The following is a 22641-nucleotide window of genomic DNA, read 5'->3' as shown; positions in this document are numbered from 1 at the left end:
CTAGCCCTGCGTCTGGCTCTGTGCTGACAGCTCAGAGCCTGGAGCCTGCTTCGGATTCTGTGTCTCCTCCTCTCTACCCCTCCCCTGCTCATGCTCTGTCTCTATCTCTCAAGAATAATAAATAAACTTAAAAAAAATTTTAAAAATAAAAAAAAATAAACATTAGAAAATAAATAAAATAATTTAAAAAGTTCTCTTCCATCGAGGGAGAAACGATTTGAGTTTAATTGCATTTCTTCTTCCTGAATCGAGAGACAACTACCTCTCTCCTTCTGTCAGCTCTTTGGAATTTAGTTACCAATTCATTTCCCAAGGAAAATTCTTTTAAAATTTCCTTAAAAACTTGGGGTGCCTGGGTGGCTGAGTCGGTTGAGCATCCGACTTTGGCTCAGGTCGTGATCTCGCGGTTTCTGAGTTTGAGCCCCGCGTTGGGCTCTGTGCTGATAGCTCAGAGCCTGGAGCCTGTTTCGGATTCTGTGTCCCCCTCTCTCTCCATCCCACCCCTGCTTGTGCTCTGTCTCTCTCTGTCTTTCAAAAATGAATAAACATTAAAAAATTAAAAAAAAAAAAACAAAAAAAAACCTAAGATAAACCTAACCCCAGGGTCTCAGGGTTTTCATGATGATGGACACGTGGCTGGTGGGCTTCTGGGGGCCAGGCTGCAGCCTGGGCCCTCCCTGGCCCGCCTCACTTGAGGCCCTCAACTGCCCCCCTCAGTGGGGCTATTATTATCCCCCTTTTATAGGCCAGCAAACTAAGCACTAATTCACTGGATTATGGCTGAGAACCAGGTCTGGGAACGTGCATGGTTGCATCTGACTCCAAACCCTAAGCTTCTCTAGCCTTGCCAACAGCACCATACAGGGCGTAGACCTGGGGAAGGGCAGGTCTTTGCCCAAGGGGAGTTGGCCACGTGAGCCGTGGGGCAGGCGTGCTCTGCCCCAGGCAGCCAGGCAGAAGGAGGTAACCTCCAGGGTACAGCTTCCCTGGGGCCTGTGCTGCCCAGCAAGGGCTCTCTGGTCCCTGAGGGGCTATATCTGGCCAGGCGGGGCCCCAGGCAATCCCTTTCCGGACTGTTCTGGGTGTGGCTAGTACCTCTGGCATTCTCTGACAGCACGGTGTTGAGGCTACCCAGTGGGGCGAGCTCCAGGGCGAAGCAGAGCGGGTGGATGCTGATGCCGATGAGGGACACAATGCAGGGGTGCTGCAGGGCGTGTAGCATGCTGGCCTCTTGCCGGAACTCCGAGAAGTTCTTCATGGCGTCTGTGGCCCGCAGGTGCCTCAGCATGGTGTCTGCGGGGGAGGGCACAGCCATCAGCACAGCCCAGGGGGGTGAGGGACACAGAGCACCTGCTGCCTTGCTGGGAGCCCCTCTAGGGCCACTCGGGGTGGGGGGCCAGCTACACTCAGAGCTGCCTCATGGGGACTCGAGAGGCTGGAAGGCAAGATATATATTCTAAGGCACTTAACACATCAGGGATTGCAACACTGTCAACCAGAATTTGGCCCCACACGCTGGCATTCCTGAGGCATTCCAGGCTGGTATCAAACTTCTCCTCCTCAGGTGCTAAACCCGGCCCAACAAAGTGGGCAGTTCCTGCCCCCTCGATGGAGAACCACGCACGTCCCTGCCCTTGTCACACAGGTGCCACTCTCGTAGCCCTCACCACACCCCACTGCTGGCTACTTGAGGGTCATAGCTGTGGCTTATTCCAGTTCTGCATCCCTGAGTGCCACCCAGAGCCTGGTTCGACCAGCATGACCAGAAGGGGGCTGAGCACTGGGTCGTCACTGCTCACCTGGCTCCCTGCCAGCAGCCAGGACTGCCAAGGGCAGAAAGAACCAGCACTCTCTCCTCAGTCAGAGAGAAAACTGGGGCCGTCACAGGCCTGTGACACGTCATCTCAGGCCAGAGGAGCAAGGTCTGTGGGCAGTGGTGGGCGATCTCCAGTCTGCGCTGTAACCCGTCGAACCCGTGGCTGCTAAAGTCCCCCCTACGACCCCACCCGCTGAGGGGTCTCTCCCGTCAAGTGGAGGGTCAGGGTGCTGCCCACTGGTCTGTGGCTGGCTCTGAGGTCATCGAACAGGGTCCACCAGGCCTTTCTTGTCCTCTTGTATCCCTCTCTGTTCCTCCCCTATGTTCAGAATTGAAAATCAGGGATGTTTGGATATGGAGGTTTAAACAGCATGAAAAAACCCTTGGCAGTTAAAATGCATCAGTTGTGTCAGATTTGTGTGCAGGCTGGCCAAATTTATTTTTCAAGCACAAAGGTTCTGTTTTTTTACATGAGGTCTTTAACCCATTATGAATTTATTTTTGACTACAGTGTGAAGTCTGACCCAAGTCTCTGCCTCAGTTAGGGAACTGTCAGCCTTTCCCCTCTGACTCACGATGTGACCTCTGCTAAGCGCCAGCTTCCCACGCACACGCAAGGCTGTGTCTGCTCCCTTGGCGGGCCTGGCCGAGCCCTGGAGAACACTTCCTTCGTGTCCGTAGGGTTCTAAGTCATGACATCTGCTGGGCAGGCCGCTTTCCTTTGTCTCCTACTGTAGGATTGTCTCAGCTGTCAGCTGTCCTTGGGATTTTGTCATTTCATACACATATTTTAGAATCAGTGAGATTCCCCCCCCCAGCCCACACGTGTGCGTGCACACACACACACACACACACACACATACACACCCCTTGCTAGGATTTAAATGGGAACTAAATTAAATGGTATATACTAATTATCTCTCAATACTTTGTGGTTTCATCGCTGCCACGGGGACATTTTCTAGCAATGGGTCATTGCCGTGCGTGGGAACACTGCTGAATTCTGAGGTTGAGCTCACGTCTGGCAACTTTGTGGAACTCTTCCTGGCTCTCATTTCTGCCAGTGGATTTGCTTAGATTTTCTGTGCAGGAAGTCATTCTCTTCCCATAGCAACAAATTGTCTCTTCCTTTCTGATCTGATTGTTCTAGGATTCTGCTTTTTCTACCAAGAGTGTAAATTACCTTAGTGGTCATAAAGATGAACGTGTTAAGCCAGGGGCAGTGAAAATGTGAAACTCAGCTGGCTGGAAGCGAGGCGGCTGCCCAGCACCCGTGCTGGCTGGGTGTTAAGAGGTGATGGGTTGCTCTAGAGCTGATGTGCCAAGGCAAGACGGTATCCCCTCCTTCGTGTGGGTGGGGTAGAAGCCACCCCATGCTGGCTGCCCCATCCATTCAGCCAGAGTATCACTTCCCTTCCTTAAGTGCGGATGGCTGAGAGGGGCCCTGCAAGGTAAGGGGTCCACCTGAGGTCTAAGTGTGTGCCCACCATATGCCAGGCCTGTGCTGGCCGTGGAGCAAGCAGATGGAAATTTTAAGGATGGCCCAGGCTCTTGGGGGCTCGCATCTAGACAAGAAAGCAATCTTCCAAAACAACTTGCGGGCCTTGCTCAGCCTGACCTTTCAGCCTGTCCCACATCCTGCCAGGAATAAAGCAGGTTGGCCACCCAGGGGCCTCCGTTGGCCTCACTGACCCTCCTCCCTAGGTCTCCCTAAGGTGGCAGGGAGTTTGGACCATGGGAGCACATGTCTGAAAAGAAAGGACATAGGGCCCTCCCTGTTCACCTGCTGGGGCGTTGGCAAAGTTCTTGAATTTCTTGATCTGGAATCGCTTCACTGCCACGGGCTGGCCTTGGTACCGGGCCCTGTAGATGATGGTGCCGCTCCCACCTTGACCCAGGACACTGCTCTCATCCTCGCTGTGCTCCAACTTGCTGTTCTCCAGGAAGAGCCTGCCGGCAACACAGCATGTGGGGCAGATCAGACCTCCCTAACCGTTCCCTTACCCACCCCTCCAGAGGGTCCCACTGGGGTTGGGGGGGCAGTTCCCAGGATGGGTGGGTGTGAGGACACCCATGGTCATCTCTTCCTACTGCAGGGAGTCATGGTTCAAAGCCGCCGGTGAGGTCAGACAGATCTGGGATAAACCTTGGCCGTGGGCAGGTCATACAGCCTCCACAAACCTTTTCTGTAAAGTGGGCTCATAATAGAAACTGCCTCCTGTGTGTGGATGGTGGCTGGCACTGGGGGACACCTTGGAAAGTGGCCTACATAGACAAACAATTCTTCTGGATGTTTTCTTCCAAAAGGTTCTGTGTTTTGAGAACTGGTATCCATCAAACTGCATTTATCTACTGCTAGGTTAGTTGTTTCCCTATTTCTTTTTATCAAGCAATTGAGATGGGGTGGGGGGGAGAGAGAGAGAGAGAGAGAGAGAGATAATTCCAAGCAGGCTTTGTGCTGTCAGTGCAGAGCCCGACACGGGGCTTGAACTCATGAACTGTGAGATCATGACTGAAATCAAGTCAGATGCTCAACGGACTGAGCCACCCAGATGCTGCCCCAGGCAGCCACAGAGGGCTTCTCACTGTCATGAGCAGTGTCTGCACAATGGATGACTAGGATTTCACCCAAGGGCAGGCAGTTTAGACCTCACTGATCTGTGTTCTAATCCGGGTAAAGGGAATATTTCTGTGGTGCTTTGGAAAGACTGCACGTCATTCCTGGAAGGGAGGGAGATGGAGAGGGATGATGGGAGGCAGGGAAGGAGGGGGAGATGCCTTCCCATTTCAGGGCCTCCCCCTGCTCTGCTGAGGTCTGTCTGGGTTCCTGGTCAGCTGCCTACGCCAGGTGCACCCACTGAAGCCCTTCTGGCCCCACAGGCCAACCCTGCCAGGCTGTTGTTTCCCACGCCTTCCAGGAACAGATTCTGCAGCTGCTCAGACTTTGCACGGCTCAACCGCACGCACTGCACTCCAGGCAGGCGCAGCTGCACCCACGGTGGACCTCAGTGGTGCAGCGGAAGATGAGCTGGGCTGCTCTCCAAGTGCCCACCCCAAAACCACCTGCTTGGGCAGTGTGGGCACATGGGAGCCTCCCAGGATGGGCATGAGAAGCAGCAGGACCATCGGGGATCCCTCAGGGCATCCAGTTAGGACTCCTGTGAACTCGGGGCCACAGGATGGGGCTCCCTGGATGCCACGTAGTCACTCTCCCAACCCCCACCTGCCCAAACTCCCAGCATGGGGAGTGCGATGCTTCAGGGCTGCAGTTGGGGCCACTGCCCAAGTTTCCAGAGAGCCTCTGCCAGGTTGGGAATCCTGTTCACATTGTTGGGCTTTTCAAGTCCCAGCCAAGTACCGTCATTTAAGAACCACGCCATAGCTTGTAATTAGATCCACACCAATGGGGACATCCAAACTGGCTTTCCAGATTTCATACAGTAGATGCCACAGCCTGGATGCAGTTGGGGCATAAAACCTGACAAGGTTCAGCAAATACATGAAAATCCTAACATTTGGGGCTGCCTAACTGGGCACCTCCCCCAAGAAATCTGATTCACACATATACAAAACTCTGCATGTGGTCTCTGAGAAGTGATAAGCCTCACATTAGAATTCTAGCAATAAAGAGGGCTCATTTGGCAGAAGAATAGCATTTTATTGCTCTTTCTACCAGTGAGGTAACTGGGGATATTGAAAAGGGCTGTGGGGAAGGGGACATCAACCAATGCAGGAAGCAATTTCTTAATCTGATAGACTCATCCAGAAGCAGGCTTTGGAACCCCAATTCTGCAGTATCTCCGAGTGCTCTGTGTCTATTCTTTGGGAGAGGGGGCAATCTGGAAAAATGAAAATAACCCCATAAAGTTTACTTTTCTTTAAAGAAGCCAGATCTAGCAATCCTTTGAATAAGACAACAATAGGACTCCATAACTCCAAAGTAGTTGGTAATGGCCAATGTCAAACTGTCTCCAGGGAGACGAAGTCATACCTTTTGGTTTCCATGACTACAGAAGATTCCTTCTTTTACCAAGCACTTGGATTTTGTGACTGTTTCCTGTTGGATGGGACCTCAAAACATTCTCTATTTCTCCAGCATTCTTTGCCCAGCCATTATCCTGGGTTATAGAGTAGACTCAACTTTAAAAACAGATTTAGAGGGGCCGCCTGGGTAGCTCAGTCAGTTAAGTGTCTGACTTCAGCTTGGTCATGACCTCACGGTTTGTGAGTTCAAGCCCCGCATTGGGCTCTGTGCTGACAGTGTGGAGTCTGCTTGGGATTCTCTCTCTCTCCCTCTCTCTCTGCTCTTCCCCGACTTGTGCTCTCTTCCTAAAATAAATAAATAAACTTAAAAAAAAAAAAGAACAGATTGGGGCACCTAGGTGGCTCAGTAGGTTAAGTGTCCAACACTGGCCTAGGTCATGATCTCCCTGTTCCTGAGTTTGAGTCCCACATTGGGCTCTGTGCTGACAGCTCAGAGGCTGGAGCCTGCTTCTGATTCTCTGTGTCTCCCTCTCTCTCTGCCCCTCCCCCACTTGTGCTCTGTCTCTCAAAAATAGATAAACATTAAAAAAAATTAACAACAAAAAAAGGAGAACAGATTCAGGGATCCAAATGCTCTCGTTTGCCAGGAAAGGCAAATGCGGCTGTAGGTCTGGAGCGCCCCCTTCCTGAACGCCACCAAGGAGAATTTGCCTCCCATTCCTTGAGCCGGCAGGAAAAGGAGGAATCAGAGGGAACAGCAAACTTAGTGCAAAGGAGCTCAGGTGATGTGATGGAAACACAGTGTGGGGACCCAGAATGGCGTGCCCCTCCAGGTGATCGGCTCAGCTGAGCCTGTTGTGGCCTCAAAAATGGCAAGCTGACAGCCTGGTTCCCTTCGGGCAGCCTAGGACAGGGACTAAAGGTCACAGGAGATTGTGTGGGAAGCATGGCTAGGGCAGCCCCAAGGTGGGGGCCAGCCATGCAGTGTGGTGCTGTGGCCTACCTGGCCGGGAAGTCAGTCATGAACAGCTCAGGAACCAGCTCCTGGAGAGGCACGGGGAGGTCAGGGTGTCTGGGGCAGGAGATGAAGTCCTGCTCAATGGCTGTCAGCACGCAGTCTTCCATGTCGAAGTACTGTACGCCCTCCGATTTCTCACTCGGGTCGGTGTGCTGGGCCCAGGAGGTCTCGCAGACTGGGCAGGGGACGTACTGCTCCATGAGTGGGGTCCCGTCGCTTTCTGTGGCTGTCAGGGCTAAATGGGGACAGAGAAGGACACAGTTCACATGAAGGTGGCTGCAGGTAGCACCCTGCAACTTTGGGCTGGGTGGGCTTTTCACGGGAGGGGGTCTGTGTGCCCCTACCTGGACCCCAGGGAGTGGCTGAACCATGACTTGGGTTCTTTTTTGGACAGCGAGATCCTTCACCAGGAAAGACGCGCACAGGGAAAGGTCAGGGATGCACTGGACAGACAGTGGGTGGTCTAGACCCTGAGCCGGCTGGCTGAGAGGTTGGGGATCCCTCCTGCACAGCCGGGCCCTGACAGGATGCTGCGGGCTGGGTCGGAGCTATGTCACGCTCCAACAACCGAACCACAACCAATAAGGAGCCGTTCTTAAAATTAGAAACATAAGGCTTGCAATTACTCCGATCCTTCCTAGAAGAGCAATGCAGGGGGGAGAAATGAGTACAAATTAAAATAGAACCTAGTCATTTTACCTGCGTTCCCCCAGGCAGGAGACACACAGCTTTGCTGCCCGCCTCTGAAAGGAGGTGCAAAGAAACAGGCTCCATGGCCCCCCTGTAGAGGAACCCTCAGGGTGAGCTGATGGCCTGTCTTGTGCAGGGTAGGAGGGGGACTCTTAGAAGCTTCTGGGCACATTTGCTATCTGCAGCCCTGTGTATAATATATCCTGCTAGCTGGCAGGTGGTGCTCTCTCCTGGGCAGCCCTGTCTCAGGCGCTCGGCCCAGCCCCTCCTGTCTCAGGTGATTATCTAATGCACCCCCTGCCCCGCCCCCTTCACATCTGCAGAAGCACCTGCTGTAGGGCTCTCTGGTTGGCGGGGAGTCATAAAAGCCCAGGGAGGCTCCCTTGGATGGCCAAGCACACCCAAACTGCCTTCTCTTAGGCTCCTTTCTAAGATTTTTGCCTTGTAGGTCAGCTTTTCCATCAACCCTGGAAGGATCCCAGGCCCTGGTGTCCAAAGCATACATCCTGCCGTGTCCTCCGATGACCCCCTGCCCGAGGATGCAGGGATGGCTTCAAGTGAGAAGCCAGCTTGGGGAGGTTAGAAGGCTGGCCAAGCAGGTCTTGGTGTCCAAACCCAGCACTGCCCTCTCAGCTGCCAGCCTTCAGGGGTTGAGGGCTCATGGGGAAGAGGCTGCCTGCTTAGCCCCAGACAGCCTCCTCTCTGCAGGACACCCTGCGGGTTTGTCTCCACTCTGGTAGCAAAACAAACAGAGGGCCTCAAAAGCTTCACTTCAAAAAGTGTTTTCTTTGGGTGGATTGTCAATGGAGAAACTGATCAAAGGGCCATGTGGGTGGTTGATCACCTCTGGGATTTGAGGATGGGGGCAGGCAGGAAAGAAAAATGGGGGTCCTTGACAGGTGTGGCTCTCTTGCCTCCCCACCCCTGTGTAAGGGTTAAATCTGCATCCATGCGGTGCCCCCAGATTTCAGCACTAGCCTCAATGTGCAGAAAAGACCCACGTGAAGTTCACACGCAAGGTCTTCCTGGACCACGCGTGGTACCCAGGGTAGTCTTCCTTCCCACACACTGTGGGAAGACAGGGGGCCAAGTCCTGCACACACCCTGTGTGGCCCGGGCCCACGTCTTCCCCATAGCACCCACCCCCATGACACAGCCATACTCCCCTGGGATCAGGATTCTGCCAAAGGGCCATTAGGACCTCTCTGGTTGCCTTGGGCTGAATCCCAGTGAGACTTCTGCTCCTTAAATAATATGCCCCACCCTGATTCATAAAGAAATATTAACATGAGCAAAGACTTGGTTCCAGAACATTCTCTTACCAGGAAACCACTGATCGATCAAGGAATTGACATGGTCTGTGATAAAAGCCATTGCAGAGAAGTCCCTCATTTCTGACTGGCAAATGATTTTTATTCCTCCACTTTTCTTCTTTTTCCAGTTCACGTCCGAGGATTCCACACTGCAACCCAGAAAGAGTCCACTGTGATCTGCCCGTGGAGGGCCCTGGGATGATCTCCTTGCCTCCAAGGCAAGACCTAAACCCCAGGGACCCTACCATCCCACCCCAGTACCCTGTGCCCAGGCAGGACTGTCAAGGGGACCCCCTCGTGTGCCTGACCCTGCCTTGTGCCCCCAAGACTTCCCAATGCCATGAGGTGGACGTAATGAGGACTTGGCAGTAGGGGATGCTCAAGCTAGAATCAGATCTCCAGGTGTGGCCTTGGGGAAGGTTCTCCCTTTCTCTGAACCACAAGATTCTCATCTGCCAGGTGGCAGCTGTGAGCTTTAAGTGGGAACATCTATCTATATGAAAACGCTAGGCAAAGAGAGGGGCTCAAGTCAGGCCCTCAAAAGAAGATACATTACTCTTCTCTTCTCATGCAGCTGAAGAATATTTTGAAAAACTCATTGTAAATATGAAATAATTGTGTGTGTTTATTAAAACTGATTAAAAGTCATTTATTAAACCTCTTGAGTTGACTTTATGTCTTTCTGTCTCTCAAAAAGGTAGACAGGAAAAGGGAGCTAAATGAGGTAACTCGTTATGTTGCACGTAGGATCCGGGCTGGGGAAGCAGCGGGGTCACCTGGGCCATCGTCACTTAGGACAAGGGGATAGGGCTAGATGGTTGCAAGGCTCTTGCAGGTGTCACCTAAGTGACCACGGGGGTGGGGGGTGCTGGAGCTCAGCGCCCGCCCACTTTCCTCAAGTCCTGGGCTGTGGTCACCATACCCTCTCTCACGGGGAGAGGAAGGAGGTGAGGAGACAGGGAGCCTCTGGATATTTTCAGGGGAGAGTCTCGTATTTCTAGCGAACTGCCATGATGAGCTGCTCTCGGGAACAGAACTCTGGACACCAGTGGACAGTCTCCCACAAGAGGCCGCCACGGGGCTATTTCCACAGCACCACGTTGACCCAGTCACGTGGGTTCTCAAGTATTCTTACCTGAGGTAGCCCCCATCAAAGGTGACCAGGAGCCCTTCCTGCCAATAGATGGTCTGATTTCTTTTCACTCTGAACGTACTGCAGCGATTTCTCTGGTTTCCTGTAAAACTATAAATGGTGACTTTCCTGTGTCTGCTTTTAGTATTCTTCTTGTTTTCAAAAAGCTGAAAGACAGAGAAAAGATGCTGCTTAAGTATTCCGGCCTCCTCGCTGGCCCTGAACAGAGCTCTGGAAAGACCGGTGTGGCCCCATCGTGATAAATGACCCCCGTCTTTCCCACCCCCTCCTCCCGCACCACGTATCCCGCTGCCAAATTAAACACTGCATTATCTGAACGGGTCTCCAGGATACTCTAGGAGCACATTTCCCCCAAAGGATTGATAATAATAGGCTTCTTCTGTTTAAATCTTTTCCCTCCCTGACTTTACGAGCAACAATTTATGTTAGAAAATGTAGAAAATACAGACAAATGTGCAAAAGAACACAAAACAACACTATTTTGGTATATTTTGGTGTATATTAATCCAGGATTTTTTTTCTGTTTACATGTATGTTTAGAAAATAGCTGAGGCCATATTTTCTAAATTTGTACTTCTAATTTTCTAAATTTGTATGCTTTTAAAAACCTCACTTTCCCTATGCCATTAATAACTCATATAAAATTCATTTTTCTAAAACTCAATATTTTACTAAGTGTAGTAACTTCCCAGGGCACCTGGGTGGCTCAGTTGGTTAAGCAGCCAACTATTGATTTCCACTCAGGTCATAATCTCATGGTTTGTTCGTGAGTTCGAGCCCCAAGTCTGCACTTACCAGTGCAGAGCCTGCTTGGGATTCTCTGTCTCACTCATTCTGTCCCTCCTCTGCTCACACTGTCTCTGCCTCTCTCAAAATAAATAAATAAACTTAAAAAAAAGAAAGCCTTATTTAATAATGCAGACTGTGAGCCAGTAGAATGTGAAAAGTCACAAAACTTTCTCTGATTTCCTTAGTTCACAGTGTTAGCAGTGGGATTATTGCATCAGAGGGTTGGAATACTCTTAGCCCTGGATGTGTACTGAGCAATCGCTTTCGAAACGATTAGAACATATACACTCTGACCACAGGGTATGAACCGCGTCATGATTCTGGGGGCTACTATGGCTTTACTCTTTGCTGATTTGAGAGGTGAAAAGTGGCCAGCATTTCATCCTCGCTTGAATTTGTACGCCTTGATTGCTCCTGAGACTGAAATCCCTCTCATCTGAATTTCAATGGGACTTTCCCCCTCACTTTGAGTGAGGGATGCTGCCTGGAAGGGCGCCTGCCCCCCACCCCCAACACTGAGCCCACATGGGAGCTCAGGCCCCACACGATGACAAGGACGAGGACGCTGTGTTGTGACCTCCCACTTAGAACGTGGCAGGACAATGAGTTCAAAGGGAGGGCAGCGTGACCGAATTGGAACTGTAGATGAGCCAGCTCCTGCACCCACTCTTCCCACCAGTGTGCCCTCCAGGCCTTGCAAACAAGCCCCCCACCCCCCACCAAACTCCCCATAACATGGGCCACAGCAGTTATGATTTTCAGGCTCTTGTATTTATTTTTTAACATTTCAGTAAAATGGGGAGATCAAAGAATATCTTTAATTAGTCAAGGAGTTGCTAATTCTATAAGAGCCTTTTAATTACAATGTGGTAAAAAATAAATCCATACTGAATTTAATGCCAATTATTCAATAGTCCAAGTTTATGCCGGGGTGCTCAAATTGTAGAGTGGGTCAGAATCCCCTGGAAGGCTTGTGAAAAACAGAGTGCTGGCCTCCATCCTGGGGGTTCTGATGTAGTGGGTCCAGGGTGGGCCCAAGAATTGCATTTCTAACAAGCTCCCAGGTAAGGCTGCCTCTGCTGGTCCAGGAACCCCACTTTGAGAAACACCACTCCATACAAATGCTACTTTCATGTTACTGTTTTGCATGAAATTCACATTGATGGACAGCCAGGACGCCTCTCAACCACCCCAGGTGAACCCACAGAAAGTAACTTCTTGGGTTAGGTCTTTGTTGCTTCCAGACCAAGTTAAAGCTCTACACTCCTGGTTCTCAAGCTTGACTGGATGGTGAAATAACCTGCCAAGCTTTAAAAACTACCAATGCCTGGGTGCTGCCCTGAGAGATTCTAAGTTAAGCCGTCTGGGCTCTGTCCATGTCTGTTAGAAGCTCCCCAGGTTCACGTTGGCTTCTAGCGCACAGCCTGAGTGGACAAAAACATGGTTCTAAAGCCATGGTTCTCCAAGTGTGGTCCCCAAACCACCCAGTGGCATCACTGGGGACAAGGGTTAGGTATGCAAAATGATGGGTCCCAGTCCATACCCACCTGATCAAAACCTCTGAGGGGGACCAGCCATCTATGTCCTAACAAGCTAGAGGATTTTGTTTTCTTTTTTTGAGAGGGAGAGAGTGAGAGAGTGCATACACATGCTCACACAAGCAGGGGAGGAACAGAGAGAAAGGGGGAGAGAGAATCCCAGGCAGTCTCCAAGCCCATCGTGGAGCTGACATGGGGTCCATGAAATCATGACCTGAGCTGAATTCAAGAGTCAAATGCTTAACTGACTGAGCCACCCAGGTGACCCCTCCAGGGGATTTTGGTATCGATTGATTTACAACCACTGCTCCTAAAATGAGTATTCTGAGCCAGTGAGGTGCTGATTTGGTATTTGCAGAATGGTTCAAATGGGTCTGCCAGCCTACAGAAGAGAAGGCAGCCGTGCCACACTGGCCTCCTGGTCCTAAGTCAGTAGCTTTGCTGCAGGAAAAGGGGTTTTGATCAAGCCCCTCCCGTGAAGGGCCATCTCCTTCCCTCGAGGGCTCAGCTACAGCTGCTGCGCACGCATTCTCCACACACACACCCCCCACCCCCCGCCAACCCCATGCAGAAACGACAGCTACCTGGAGGTCCATCTCCGCCAGGCTGATCAGCATCCGTGCTATAAACCTTTGCCAGAAGCCAACAGGAACGAAGCTCATCTTAAACACTCTCTGAATGGTATTGGCCTTGGGGTGTCGCATGCCGTGAGTGTCCAGGCCGGGTTTGGACGGAAGGAGGTGTGGCAGAAGATAGCTGAAACACAACAAAGGGGACAGGTGAACAGCGTGGCCCGAGCTGGCCGGGGCACGCTGCCCAAGTCCCTTCCCCCCTGGGGCCTTTGGGATTTTACTTTTAGAAAGAGACAGTAGTTTCTGTGTTGAGAATAAATGCTCCAAGAGAAAATGAAGATGGGCACAGCAAGCACACGTATCAAGGAAGGTCTCTAAGACGGCGACTAGAATATCCCGAGGGAAGACATGAAAACATCTGTAGTCATAAACCCGTCAGACATAGCAAGTCACGGTTCGCTCTCTGTAAAAGTGGGTTGTGATCGGGGAAATCACTTAAAATGAACTTTGGATGGTGGAGGAAAAACAAATACAGCTGCACGGTTCCAAGGACAATGCAGATATTGGGGTCAGAGTAACATCTTTGGCCTTCGAAGCTATTTATTGTTCTTGGACAGTTGAGACAACACAATCGCCTTCAAAGTCAGGACGAGGCTGTTTTTGCACAGAGGGATGGTTTATGAGAGCACTCTTGCTCATCATAAAAGTGCTGAGTCACCGAGTCAGTGAGCTGTTCATGACTGTGGTCAGTGGGAAACAGCTGAAGCCTGGGGAGGTCCCACTGAGAGCGTGCCTGAAAACCAGCATGTTCTGTATGTGTGTGGAGCTGTGGAGGCAGGCACAGAGCGGCCCCTGGGTGTGCCCTTTTCTCAACAAAGGCCTTGCCTTCAGCTCCCCTGATGCTTTTAAAATACATCAGTTTAGGTCCAATAAAATGTCTTTAGAACTTTCTGGAAGAGACCCTCGAAAATACTGTAAAAGAATACTTAATCCTGGCTCTGTGTTTTTGGCATGCAGTGTAACCATATTGAGATTCCACCTCCCTGATGTGGGACGAGAAAGGACACTTATCCCACAGAGTTGGTGGAGGATGGACAGCGGCTGTGCAGGTGAGGCCCAAAGGGGGCAGGCAATGAAGTGTTAGGTTCTTTTTAGCCACTTCAGATCTTAAGTAAAAGGACCTTCTCAATCACCTTTCCCTCCACCCCCGGCCTTGGCCAGCAGGACACCCTGATTTATTCCTTCATGTTCTGAAAAGTCCTTATTATCTAGCTGTTCTGTCTCTTCCCCAAGTGGGAGGCCCTTGTCAGTGCCTTGCATGATTTATTCCGCTTCTTCTGCCCACATCACACTCAGCTGGCCACGTCTTTGTAGGTGTGAGAGTGAGTGCAGAGAGCTTGCTCTGGACGCAGGAGCCCCGCAGGCAACACGGCACACACAGAGCAGGGGCTCAATATTTCCAAAGGCAGGGATGACTCAGAAGCCAGCATGGCAAACGAAGAGATCCCGACTGGCAACGGAAGCTCTTCTCAAGGTGTGTGGAGCAAGACCACGGACACCTGCTGACCTACTTGAGAGCAATTACTAGCTGGGAAGCCTGAACCAGGGGATAACCACAGTGTCAGCAAGATGGGGGCTATGTTCATGTGCCTGTTGAACATAAAGCCATGAAACCCTGGGCAGGGCACCGGGTCTGTACCCGGGAGCTGGTTCACTCATGCTACACCACCATGACTGCCTTGGTGGGACAGGAGCTCTCAGAGATGGTCAGTAGCATCGTTGACCAGATAAAGGCTTATGTGCAAGGAGATGGAACTCAGCCTAGGGCACAGGGGAACCATCACACCTGTGCTAAAATGGAAAATGCTCGGATATTCGTTACTTTTTATGGAACCAGATGCCACTGGCTCTGAGTACTTAACACAAAGGAAGAGTGACAGTAAGTTGTACTGATGTCTTTGGAGCCTTCAAGTGCAAGAGACACCTTGAATACTTTACGTGTATTATCTAATTTTATTATTATTATTATTTAAATGTCTATTTATTTTGAGAGAGAGGGTGAGAGAGAGAAAGTGGGGAAGGGGCGAGAGAGAAAGGGAGACAGAGAATCCCAAGCAGGTTCTGTGCTGTCAGCATAGAGCCGAACTCGGGGCTTGATCTCAGGAACCATGAGATCATGACCGGAGCTGAAATCGAGTCAAATGCTTAACCGAATGAGCCACCCAAGTACCCCAACGTGCATTGTTGTATTTAATCCTCACAACAACTATAATACTCGTTGGTAATCGCATTATTCCCATTTTACAGATGAGGCAAGAAGGGCAGTTGGGGTTCATACTCAGGCATTCTGGCTCTGTGGTCTGACCCGCTGTGCTATAAGCCTCTTTGGACACTTGGCCGTGACCTGGCTGATTTTATGGTCCACCCGGACACACATGTGTGGACAACTGCCTTGCCTTTCCTGAGTGCAGGAATTCCCACCTTTCTCTGTCCTGTCGGTAAAATAACCAGAAAATCGTCAGATTTTGGCAATGCTGTCAACTCAGAGGCTGCCTCACGTTGTATGGACCAAAGTCCAGGACACCCCCTGGGCCACAGTATGAGGTATCTTGCGGACTCTCAGTTCCTCTCTGGAGTTTCTCTTTTTAGGACTCACTCATGGCCCCCAGGGGGCTGGAGCGACAAGAAGGACTGAGGCCTTCTCCTGTAGTTATAAGGTTGAGTGGAAATCTGAGTCGTGCCTCAGGCACAGCGACTGAGGTCTGGCTCCTGAGAGGCCCCAGTCTATGCAGGCAGAGTCTCTGGGCTGGCCACACAGGGTCTGGTCCAGGTCAGCTTCGCGGGAGCCTCCAGTGGTCATCTCCCCAGAGCTCTGGGGTCGGGGGTGGGTGGTGACAAGGCCTACAGTAGGTGGATTTGGTCTGTGTGGTCTGGTCTGTGGATTTGGAGTCCTGGCTACTGCCTCCTGGGCGGCACTGGATTAGGTGTATCATCACTAGCTCGGACCCATGAGTACCCGCCCCCAGCCCCTGCCCTCTCTGCCTTTTGAAGCCAGGCTGTGTAATTAGTGTGGGCACCCTCGTCACTTAACCCATATGTATTCACCAAATACCCAAGCAGTCAACCCTCTAAAACATGAACTCCCTCCCCCAGCCCCCAGAATATTTTTAATGCCATTCTTGCACGGTTTCCTGCACTTTTTCAATAAATGCATTTCCTTCGAATCCCCTGAAAAGGGAAGCCCACGGCACAGGAAGGAACAGCCAGCCCAGGCAGGCGGGTCCTCACCATGGCCCATCCCTGGACATCTCGTTCCAGCCACCAGTGCCCCCGGTCCCAAGTCCTTCCTCCAGGGAGCAGTGCGGGCAGCCCGGCCGAGGGCTCACCTGTCGTTGGCCACCGGCAGGGCGATCTCGAACTTGGCCAGGAACTGGAAGTACTGCTCCTCTGTCTGCTGTGTGAAGCCGGTCCCCACCAGCAGCATCCTGAGGTCCTCGGCCCGGATCACCCCGTTCTTGGCCACGGAGCGGGAGCCCTTGATGTTGAAGATCCTCTGCAGACATTCGGACAGCCAAATGGGGTCGAGGAAGTAGAGGTTCCTCAGGCCGTGGCTGGTGTCCGGGAAGTGAAGCAGGGTGCCAGTCTCTATGAGGAAGCTGATGGCTGCCCAGGGAAGCGGGCGGGAGGAAGCGGCGTCAGACAAGGGGCGAAGGACTCTGGGGTGGCCTCATCCCGAGGGGCCCAGGCCACACGTTCTTCCTAGGAAAGCAACCGAGGCTCCCAAACACGCATGGCCCTTTGGCCGGGTCGGCTGCCCTGTCTCGTAAGTCTTGCCCACGTGCTGATCCAACATGGCCAGCTGGGAAGCCCCGGCCGTTGATCTCCGCCTCTCATGGGTTCCAGTTTGGCACGCTTGCCTGTTCCTGACAACTTTTTTTGTGGCCCCCGAATCACAAACACCTGAAGTGCTTTGCCAGCCATTCGTAGACACGCCTGTGCCGGTGGGAGTCCACCTGGGCCGCTGCGCCCCCCCCCCGCCCCCCACTCACCGGACTGCAGGTCCTCATAGTCTTTGATGTCGTTGTCTGGTGTTTGCTCCACCAGCTGCTCCAGCTGCCTGTCCGTCAGGTACTGCACGTCGTCGCTCAGGCTTCGGCGCTGCTGCTCGGCCAGCACTGCCTCCTGGAGGCTCAGGTAGCTCCTAGGGATCTGGGAGGGGGGGCGGACAGGTGGGTGGCTGGGTCCGCAGGTCCCCAGCCCTGCCTGCCAGCCCCTGAGGCTCAGCAGGTGAACTTCTTCTTTTTTTTAATGTTTATTTATTTGCAAAGAGAGAGAGAGCGAGCACAAGCAGGGGAGGGGCGGGGGGGCGGGAATCCCAAGCAGGCTCCACACTGCCAGCACAGAGCCTGCGCGGGGCTTGAACTCACGAACCGTGAGATCACGGCCTGAGCCGACATCAAGAGTCGGACGCTTAACCGACTGAGCCACCCAGGTGTCCCCCGGGTAGGTGAACCTCTCCCCTCACTGCCCCATCCCCTTGCCTCCTCTCCCCTCACTGCCCCATCCCCTTGCCTCACTGCCCCCCCCCCCCCCCCCCCGGCCTCCTGAAAACGGTTCTTGCCTTGGGACCACCGTGCCTGAGAACCCAGCATACTTGTTTGACGGCAGGGAGGGAGGGAAGTTTGGGTTCCCAATGTAATGGGAGGGAGCAGCCCCTCTGGTTCCGGTCGGAAGCGCCGGGTACCCACCAGCCTCCCCGCGAGTCTCTGGCAGCCTATGGTGCTGCCCACATCCTTCATGTTGCACGTGACGTGGAAGATCAGCTGCCGTAGCCCTTCCTGGCCTTCCAGACTCTTGCAGGAGAGCTCGCTGCGAGTGTAACACAGAAGGCGATCACTCATCACGCGTCTTCCCTCTGACAAGCCCTGTAGTGTCTCTGTTTCCCCAGGTTTTGTCCCTAATGCTGGCAAGTCAAGGGAGCTCGTGAGAGGTGGGCACGGACGAACGTATCCAGGTCTCACTGGGAGCAACGCGGTATGTGTTCTGAGCGCGCCCGTTTTACAGAGGAGGAAGGTGAGGCACACGGGTGCAAGGTGACCTCCAAGCTGGAAAGGAGCAGACTTGGGGTGGACCCAGGTGTCTGGCTCAGAGCCAGCGCTCCTGTTGTCACAGGACTCAGGGGTGTTCTCAAGGACACACGAAGAATTCCGGAAATTCTGCATCAGGATCTGCCAGATCCCGCATTCTGAGCGGGGCAGAAGTGGCCCCAGGCTGTCACCTGCACCCAGGTCCGCGGCACTGCACCCAGAGTGAGGGAAGCTGAGAGCCACCGGCACAGCTGTAGTAACACACACTTGATTCCTCTGAGAGAACGCTTACTTCACTCGCTGGGCTTGTTTTATCATCTGTGAAGTGGGCACAACGGTCCCTGTATCCCACGGGGCTGTCGTGAGTCCAAGCTCAGAAGGTGAGAGAAGTGACAAGCCCAGGGCAGTAGTTCCATTGGCACTGGCCCAGACCGCTCAGCCCCAATGCAAGGACCAAGACTGCCCGTGGGGTCTGTCCTTGGTCAGGGGTCAGCAAATGTGATGCGTGGTGCACGAGCTCAAATCTCCTGGTCCCGTGGGGGCCATGCACACTCAGCACTGGCCCCGGGGGAGGAGGGGACCAGGAAAGAAGCGTGGAGAGGGTGTGCCCAGGCTCTGCCCTGCTACTCCTCTAGCGGCTCCTTGCCCTCCCCAGGGCCGAGTCTGTTCTGGGGGCTGAGCCTGGAAGGGGCCCCCCGAGGAGCCCAGCCCCCGGCTCGGGGAGCCCTCTGCAGGCGGATCCCAGTGTCCCCGGGAAAGATGGACACCAGAGGGAGCAGCAGCCTCAGGCACAAGGTAGGAGCAAGCAGGACACTCACTGTAAGTGTTTGAAGGTGATGTCCGGGAAGCCCGTGGCCCTGGACCCGGAGGGCGAGCGGCACAACGCCAGCACGTAGGCGCGCAGGGTTGCGATTCTCTCCACTCGGAATTTGGTTTCGATTAAGTCCAGGTGTGTTCCTACCACCAGCACCACAGCGTTGGGGGCCTTGGCCTGCCAGAGAGAACCCCGTGGCTGAGCATCGGGGCACTGGGAAACAGCTCCCAGGTGCCCCACACTCCTCTCTGCAAAACCTGTTTGGCCCTGAGGGGTTCCATGAGGCACCCCGGAGGGTCTGGATTTCTGATCCCTGCAGCCAGCACGTCAGCTCCCTGGGGCAGTGGCCTGAATCCAGGCTCTCATCACCTTTGCTCGTGAGAGGGGAGTTCTGTTTTCCTCTTGGGTCCAAGGGTGGGGGGCTCTTAAATTTAAGGTAGAAGAAAATTACAAGAGCACCACCAACAATCTGGCTGAGGAGGGTTTTGCGCTTTTCTTTTTCTTTTTAGAGAGTGAGAGAGAGAGCACGAGCAGGGGAGGGACAGAGAGAGACAGAGAGAATTCCAAGCAGGCTCCACGCTCAGCAGAGAGCCTGATGCAGGGCTCAATCTCACGACCATGAGATCGTGACCTGAGCTGAAATCAAGAGTCGGGTGCTTAGCCGACTGAACCACCCAGGTGCCCCTGGCTCAGGATGGTTGTGAAGTGTTTCACTGTGACCTAGGATCCTGGGTCCTCCGAAAACCAGCCCAAATGCAAAGTGTTTCTCCCTGACCATTTCTTTTCTGTTCTCTTTTTTTCCCTCAGTGAAGGGGGATGCTTCAGAGAAGTGGTGGACCCCTGTGACACTCTGAGGACTGGCAACCGCAGGGCTGGCTGGCATCTCCTCACCTCGATGTTGAGCAGCCAGAACTGGAGGTTGGCCACGGCCTCCTCCCCCAGCGCCAGGTTCCAGACCACCACATACAGGGCCTTGTCTGTGAAGAAGCACTGATTGACAGTGGCCATGCTGGCGGGGCCACCGATGTCCCAGACGGTGAATTCCACGGACTCAACCTGCTTGAGCAACAAGGGCAGCGACAGGAGGCATTTAGGAACCAAGGCTGTACAGTTATCGGGATAACTGATCACTTCAAATGCTGGGATTGGGGCCTAAAAACGGCCCAGCAGTGGAAGGGCTTTGCCCGTCCTGCTGTTTGTCTCAGGAAGCAAGTGACCCAAGGGAGGGAAAGGGGCCCAGCAGTGCGGAGGTGGACTTCTGGAAGCATCTATCTACCCCTGACAGAGCCCGGGGGGTAGGAGGGAGGGCAGGCCTTCCTGGATGGCTGCCTCCCGTTCGTGTCCACCTGTATCTGCCGAACACTGGGGGCTCTGTCCTGCCTCTGTCTCTGCTGCAGACAGTTAGGAGACATCCTGCTGGAGGGAACCCCGGTGGTGACGTCAGCGCCCACGCCAAGGCTTAACCTCCATCTGTGCAAGGGCGAGGCCAAGGAGACGGGCCTCCGGCCTCCGGACTTGAGTAGGCCAGAGGGCAGCGCCCACCAAGGATGATGGGAAACTTCCCCGACGTGGGAATCAAACAAAAGATTAGCTGTAGTGCTGCCGGGAAAGGCTGTGTAAACGGTGGTTTCTCTATCGTTCTATGAGCTAAGAGTCTGGCCCCGCCAGCTAAGATTGCAGTTTTCTGTAGCAAAGAATCATTTCCAAGATGCTGCATTTTGGCCTCCAAGACAAGGCGTGCTGACCTGCTTTTGCAAAGAAATGAAAACGGGCAGCTGTTCTAAACTGGCAGAAGGCCCAGACACACAGGGCGTTACGGGGCTCGGCGTCTGAAACATCAGGTGGTTGTCCTTCCACTAAAGGAGGGGAAATGATAATAACGGCAGAAAGGAAGTGGGGGCCAAAGGACAGGAAAAATGGAAACTGCAATTCACCCCCCAGATGTCAGACAATCATTTGCTAAAGAATAGCTGGGAGAAAGTGATATTGAGTAGTTTTGCTTACAAAACCAGGAGAGAATCCAGAGATCCTGGGGGCTTTAGAGAACCTTTGGACACAGGGTAGTTAGATTCACTCCTGGGGCCTTTTGGGGGGTTGTGGTGGGGCTGGTATTATTTGACTGTTATGGCATTAAAAGGCGGGGCTCTGCCCTTTAGAGGACTGGTTTCTGAGTCTGCTAAAATGTACAGCCTAAATGCTTAACGACCCGAACCGGAATTTCCGACTTGGAAAGTGATTTTGTATAAAAGATCCTGCAACAAAACATTGTTGTCTCTAGTTGGCACTGTGCTGGGGGCTGGGGCTGGGGGAGGGAGCGGGTAATCCTGCAGCCTCTGGCCCCAAGGCCCCTCGGTTTTCCCCAAACAGCCTCCCTGCACCTGGGTCCCTGTGTGGTTCTGTGTGCCTACAAATACTGCGACAGGTAAGGGAGGCATTCCAGGGGTGTGTTCTCCCCTGAGCTGTTGCTCCCAGCGTTCTATATTCTGGGATATTCTACCCCTGCATTCCTCTACAGGCTCTCTTCTCTGATTCCAGTGCGAGGCAAGTTTCATTTTCCTTTGTCTCACGCTGAACGCAAAACAAGATGATTAACAGGTTCACCACATAGGGGCTTGAAAACTAGACTTTTCGGAACTTGGGGTGGAAGCAGGTGTTAGGCAGGACAGTGCATTCATTCCAGGGGGTGGGTTCTCAGCCTCCCCGCGAGGGGCAGGTGCTGCTGGGTCTCACTGTCTATGGTAGCAGTTTGCTCTCAGCTCTGGGGGGCAGCTACCCCAGACCATTTGAATTGTAATCCTTAGAGCCAGGAAGGGCAGAGCCTGGCCACTGCTGCCTTCAAAAGCTCATCAAAGAAATCTAACGGACGGCCAAACCACTGGCCCGAAGCCTCAACTTAACCGTAACAGAACTATGAAGTCATATTAAGAAATTATTCACTGGCCCTTGGCAGGAACTTTGAAACAGCACACAGCGGCCCCTGTAAATATCCTGGGCCCCAGACACCAGGCTGTGAAAATCCCAGGCTCTCTGGAGAGGAGACAGAAGGTGCCAGGGAAAACTCCCTCCCACCCATGGGGGACTCTGCACACCGAACATCCTTGACCTTGGCTCTCGAGCCAGCTGGCCTCTGGAGCTCCCACTTGGTGGTCCTGATGGTGGCCTCGCTGTGCACCACCTGGGGGGCCCTCCCCGTCTGTAAGATCTCCAGGAGGGTGGACTTGCCCTGGCGCGGAGGACCCACGATGATCATTTTCATCAGCTTGCACTTCTCTGCTTTCCGCAGCTGAGCGCGCAGGTAAGACAACATCGCTTTGGGGCCTATGCAAAATCACAGAGCGGGGAAAGTACACACGGTGGACGTATAGACGAGAACATGCTCACGGCCCTTGGGAAACAACATCCTGTCTTGAAGGAACACTTTGCACATGTTCTAATGGGGCAAGTGGAGAGCAGTATTGGGTTTGATGGGGAAAAGGTGTGATACTAATCATCCCAAAAGTGGAGTCCAAAAGTCAAGGCGTCCAGACAAAATCCTTCCTGCCCACAGAACCAAAGATACTTTTATCATGTGGTCAATCGCAATACCACAGTGCCCAGCAACTATCACTTTCTGGGTAATTTTACAGCACCTTCCCAACCATGGGAGCCCGCAGTTGGGCTCCATGGGACACCCAGCAGCTTCCACCCCAAGGTCCTTAACAAGTGGACTTGAGTCATCTTTCCCAGGGGGCGGTGCTGAGGAAGCCCTACCTTCCTTTCTGATCTCCGTGGGCACGTTGCTGATGTTCAGGTCTTCAATGTCCAACTGCCAAAGGTTGCCCAGCTGCCCCAGCTCAGGAGGGAGCTCTCGGAGGCCAGGATTGCTGA

At 53.1% G+C, this 22641-nt stretch overlaps 1 protein-coding gene across 5 annotated transcripts in view; it reads right to left on the bottom strand.

Moving 5' to 3' along the window:
• Positions 1-22641, bottom strand: part of LRRK1 (leucine rich repeat kinase 1) — a 133216-nt gene that overhangs the window by 18119 nt on the left and 92456 nt on the right. For all 5 annotated transcript variants that reach the window (XM_045448806.1, XM_045448807.1, XM_045448810.1 and 2 more), the window contains 13 exons: positions 22525-22637; positions 21878-22092; positions 19666-19830; positions 18779-18951; positions 17622-17742; positions 16923-17082; positions 16260-16536; positions 12886-13057; positions 9957-10120; positions 8831-8970; positions 6804-7053; positions 3600-3766; positions 1096-1293 (listed from right to left, as the gene is read on the bottom strand). In XM_045448806.1, the coding sequence (XP_045304762.1) occupies positions 1096-1293; positions 3600-3766; positions 6804-7053; positions 8831-8970; positions 9957-10120; positions 12886-13057; positions 16260-16536; positions 16923-17082; positions 17622-17742; positions 18779-18951; positions 19666-19830; positions 21878-22092; positions 22525-22637 (2315 nt within the window). The remainder of the gene's footprint in view (positions 1-1095; positions 1294-3599; positions 3767-6803; positions 7054-8830; positions 8971-9956; positions 10121-12885; positions 13058-16259; positions 16537-16922; positions 17083-17621; positions 17743-18778; positions 18952-19665; positions 19831-21877; positions 22093-22524; positions 22638-22641) is intronic.

The sequence above is a fragment of the Leopardus geoffroyi genome, chromosome B3 (genome assembly GCF_018350155.1).
Source record: "Leopardus geoffroyi isolate Oge1 chromosome B3, O.geoffroyi_Oge1_pat1.0, whole genome shotgun sequence".
NCBI classification, from domain to species: Eukaryota; Metazoa; Chordata; class Mammalia; order Carnivora; family Felidae; genus Leopardus; species Leopardus geoffroyi.
The sequence above is the reverse complement of the archived record's forward strand: the minus strand, read 5'-3'. Positions and strand labels throughout refer to the sequence as shown.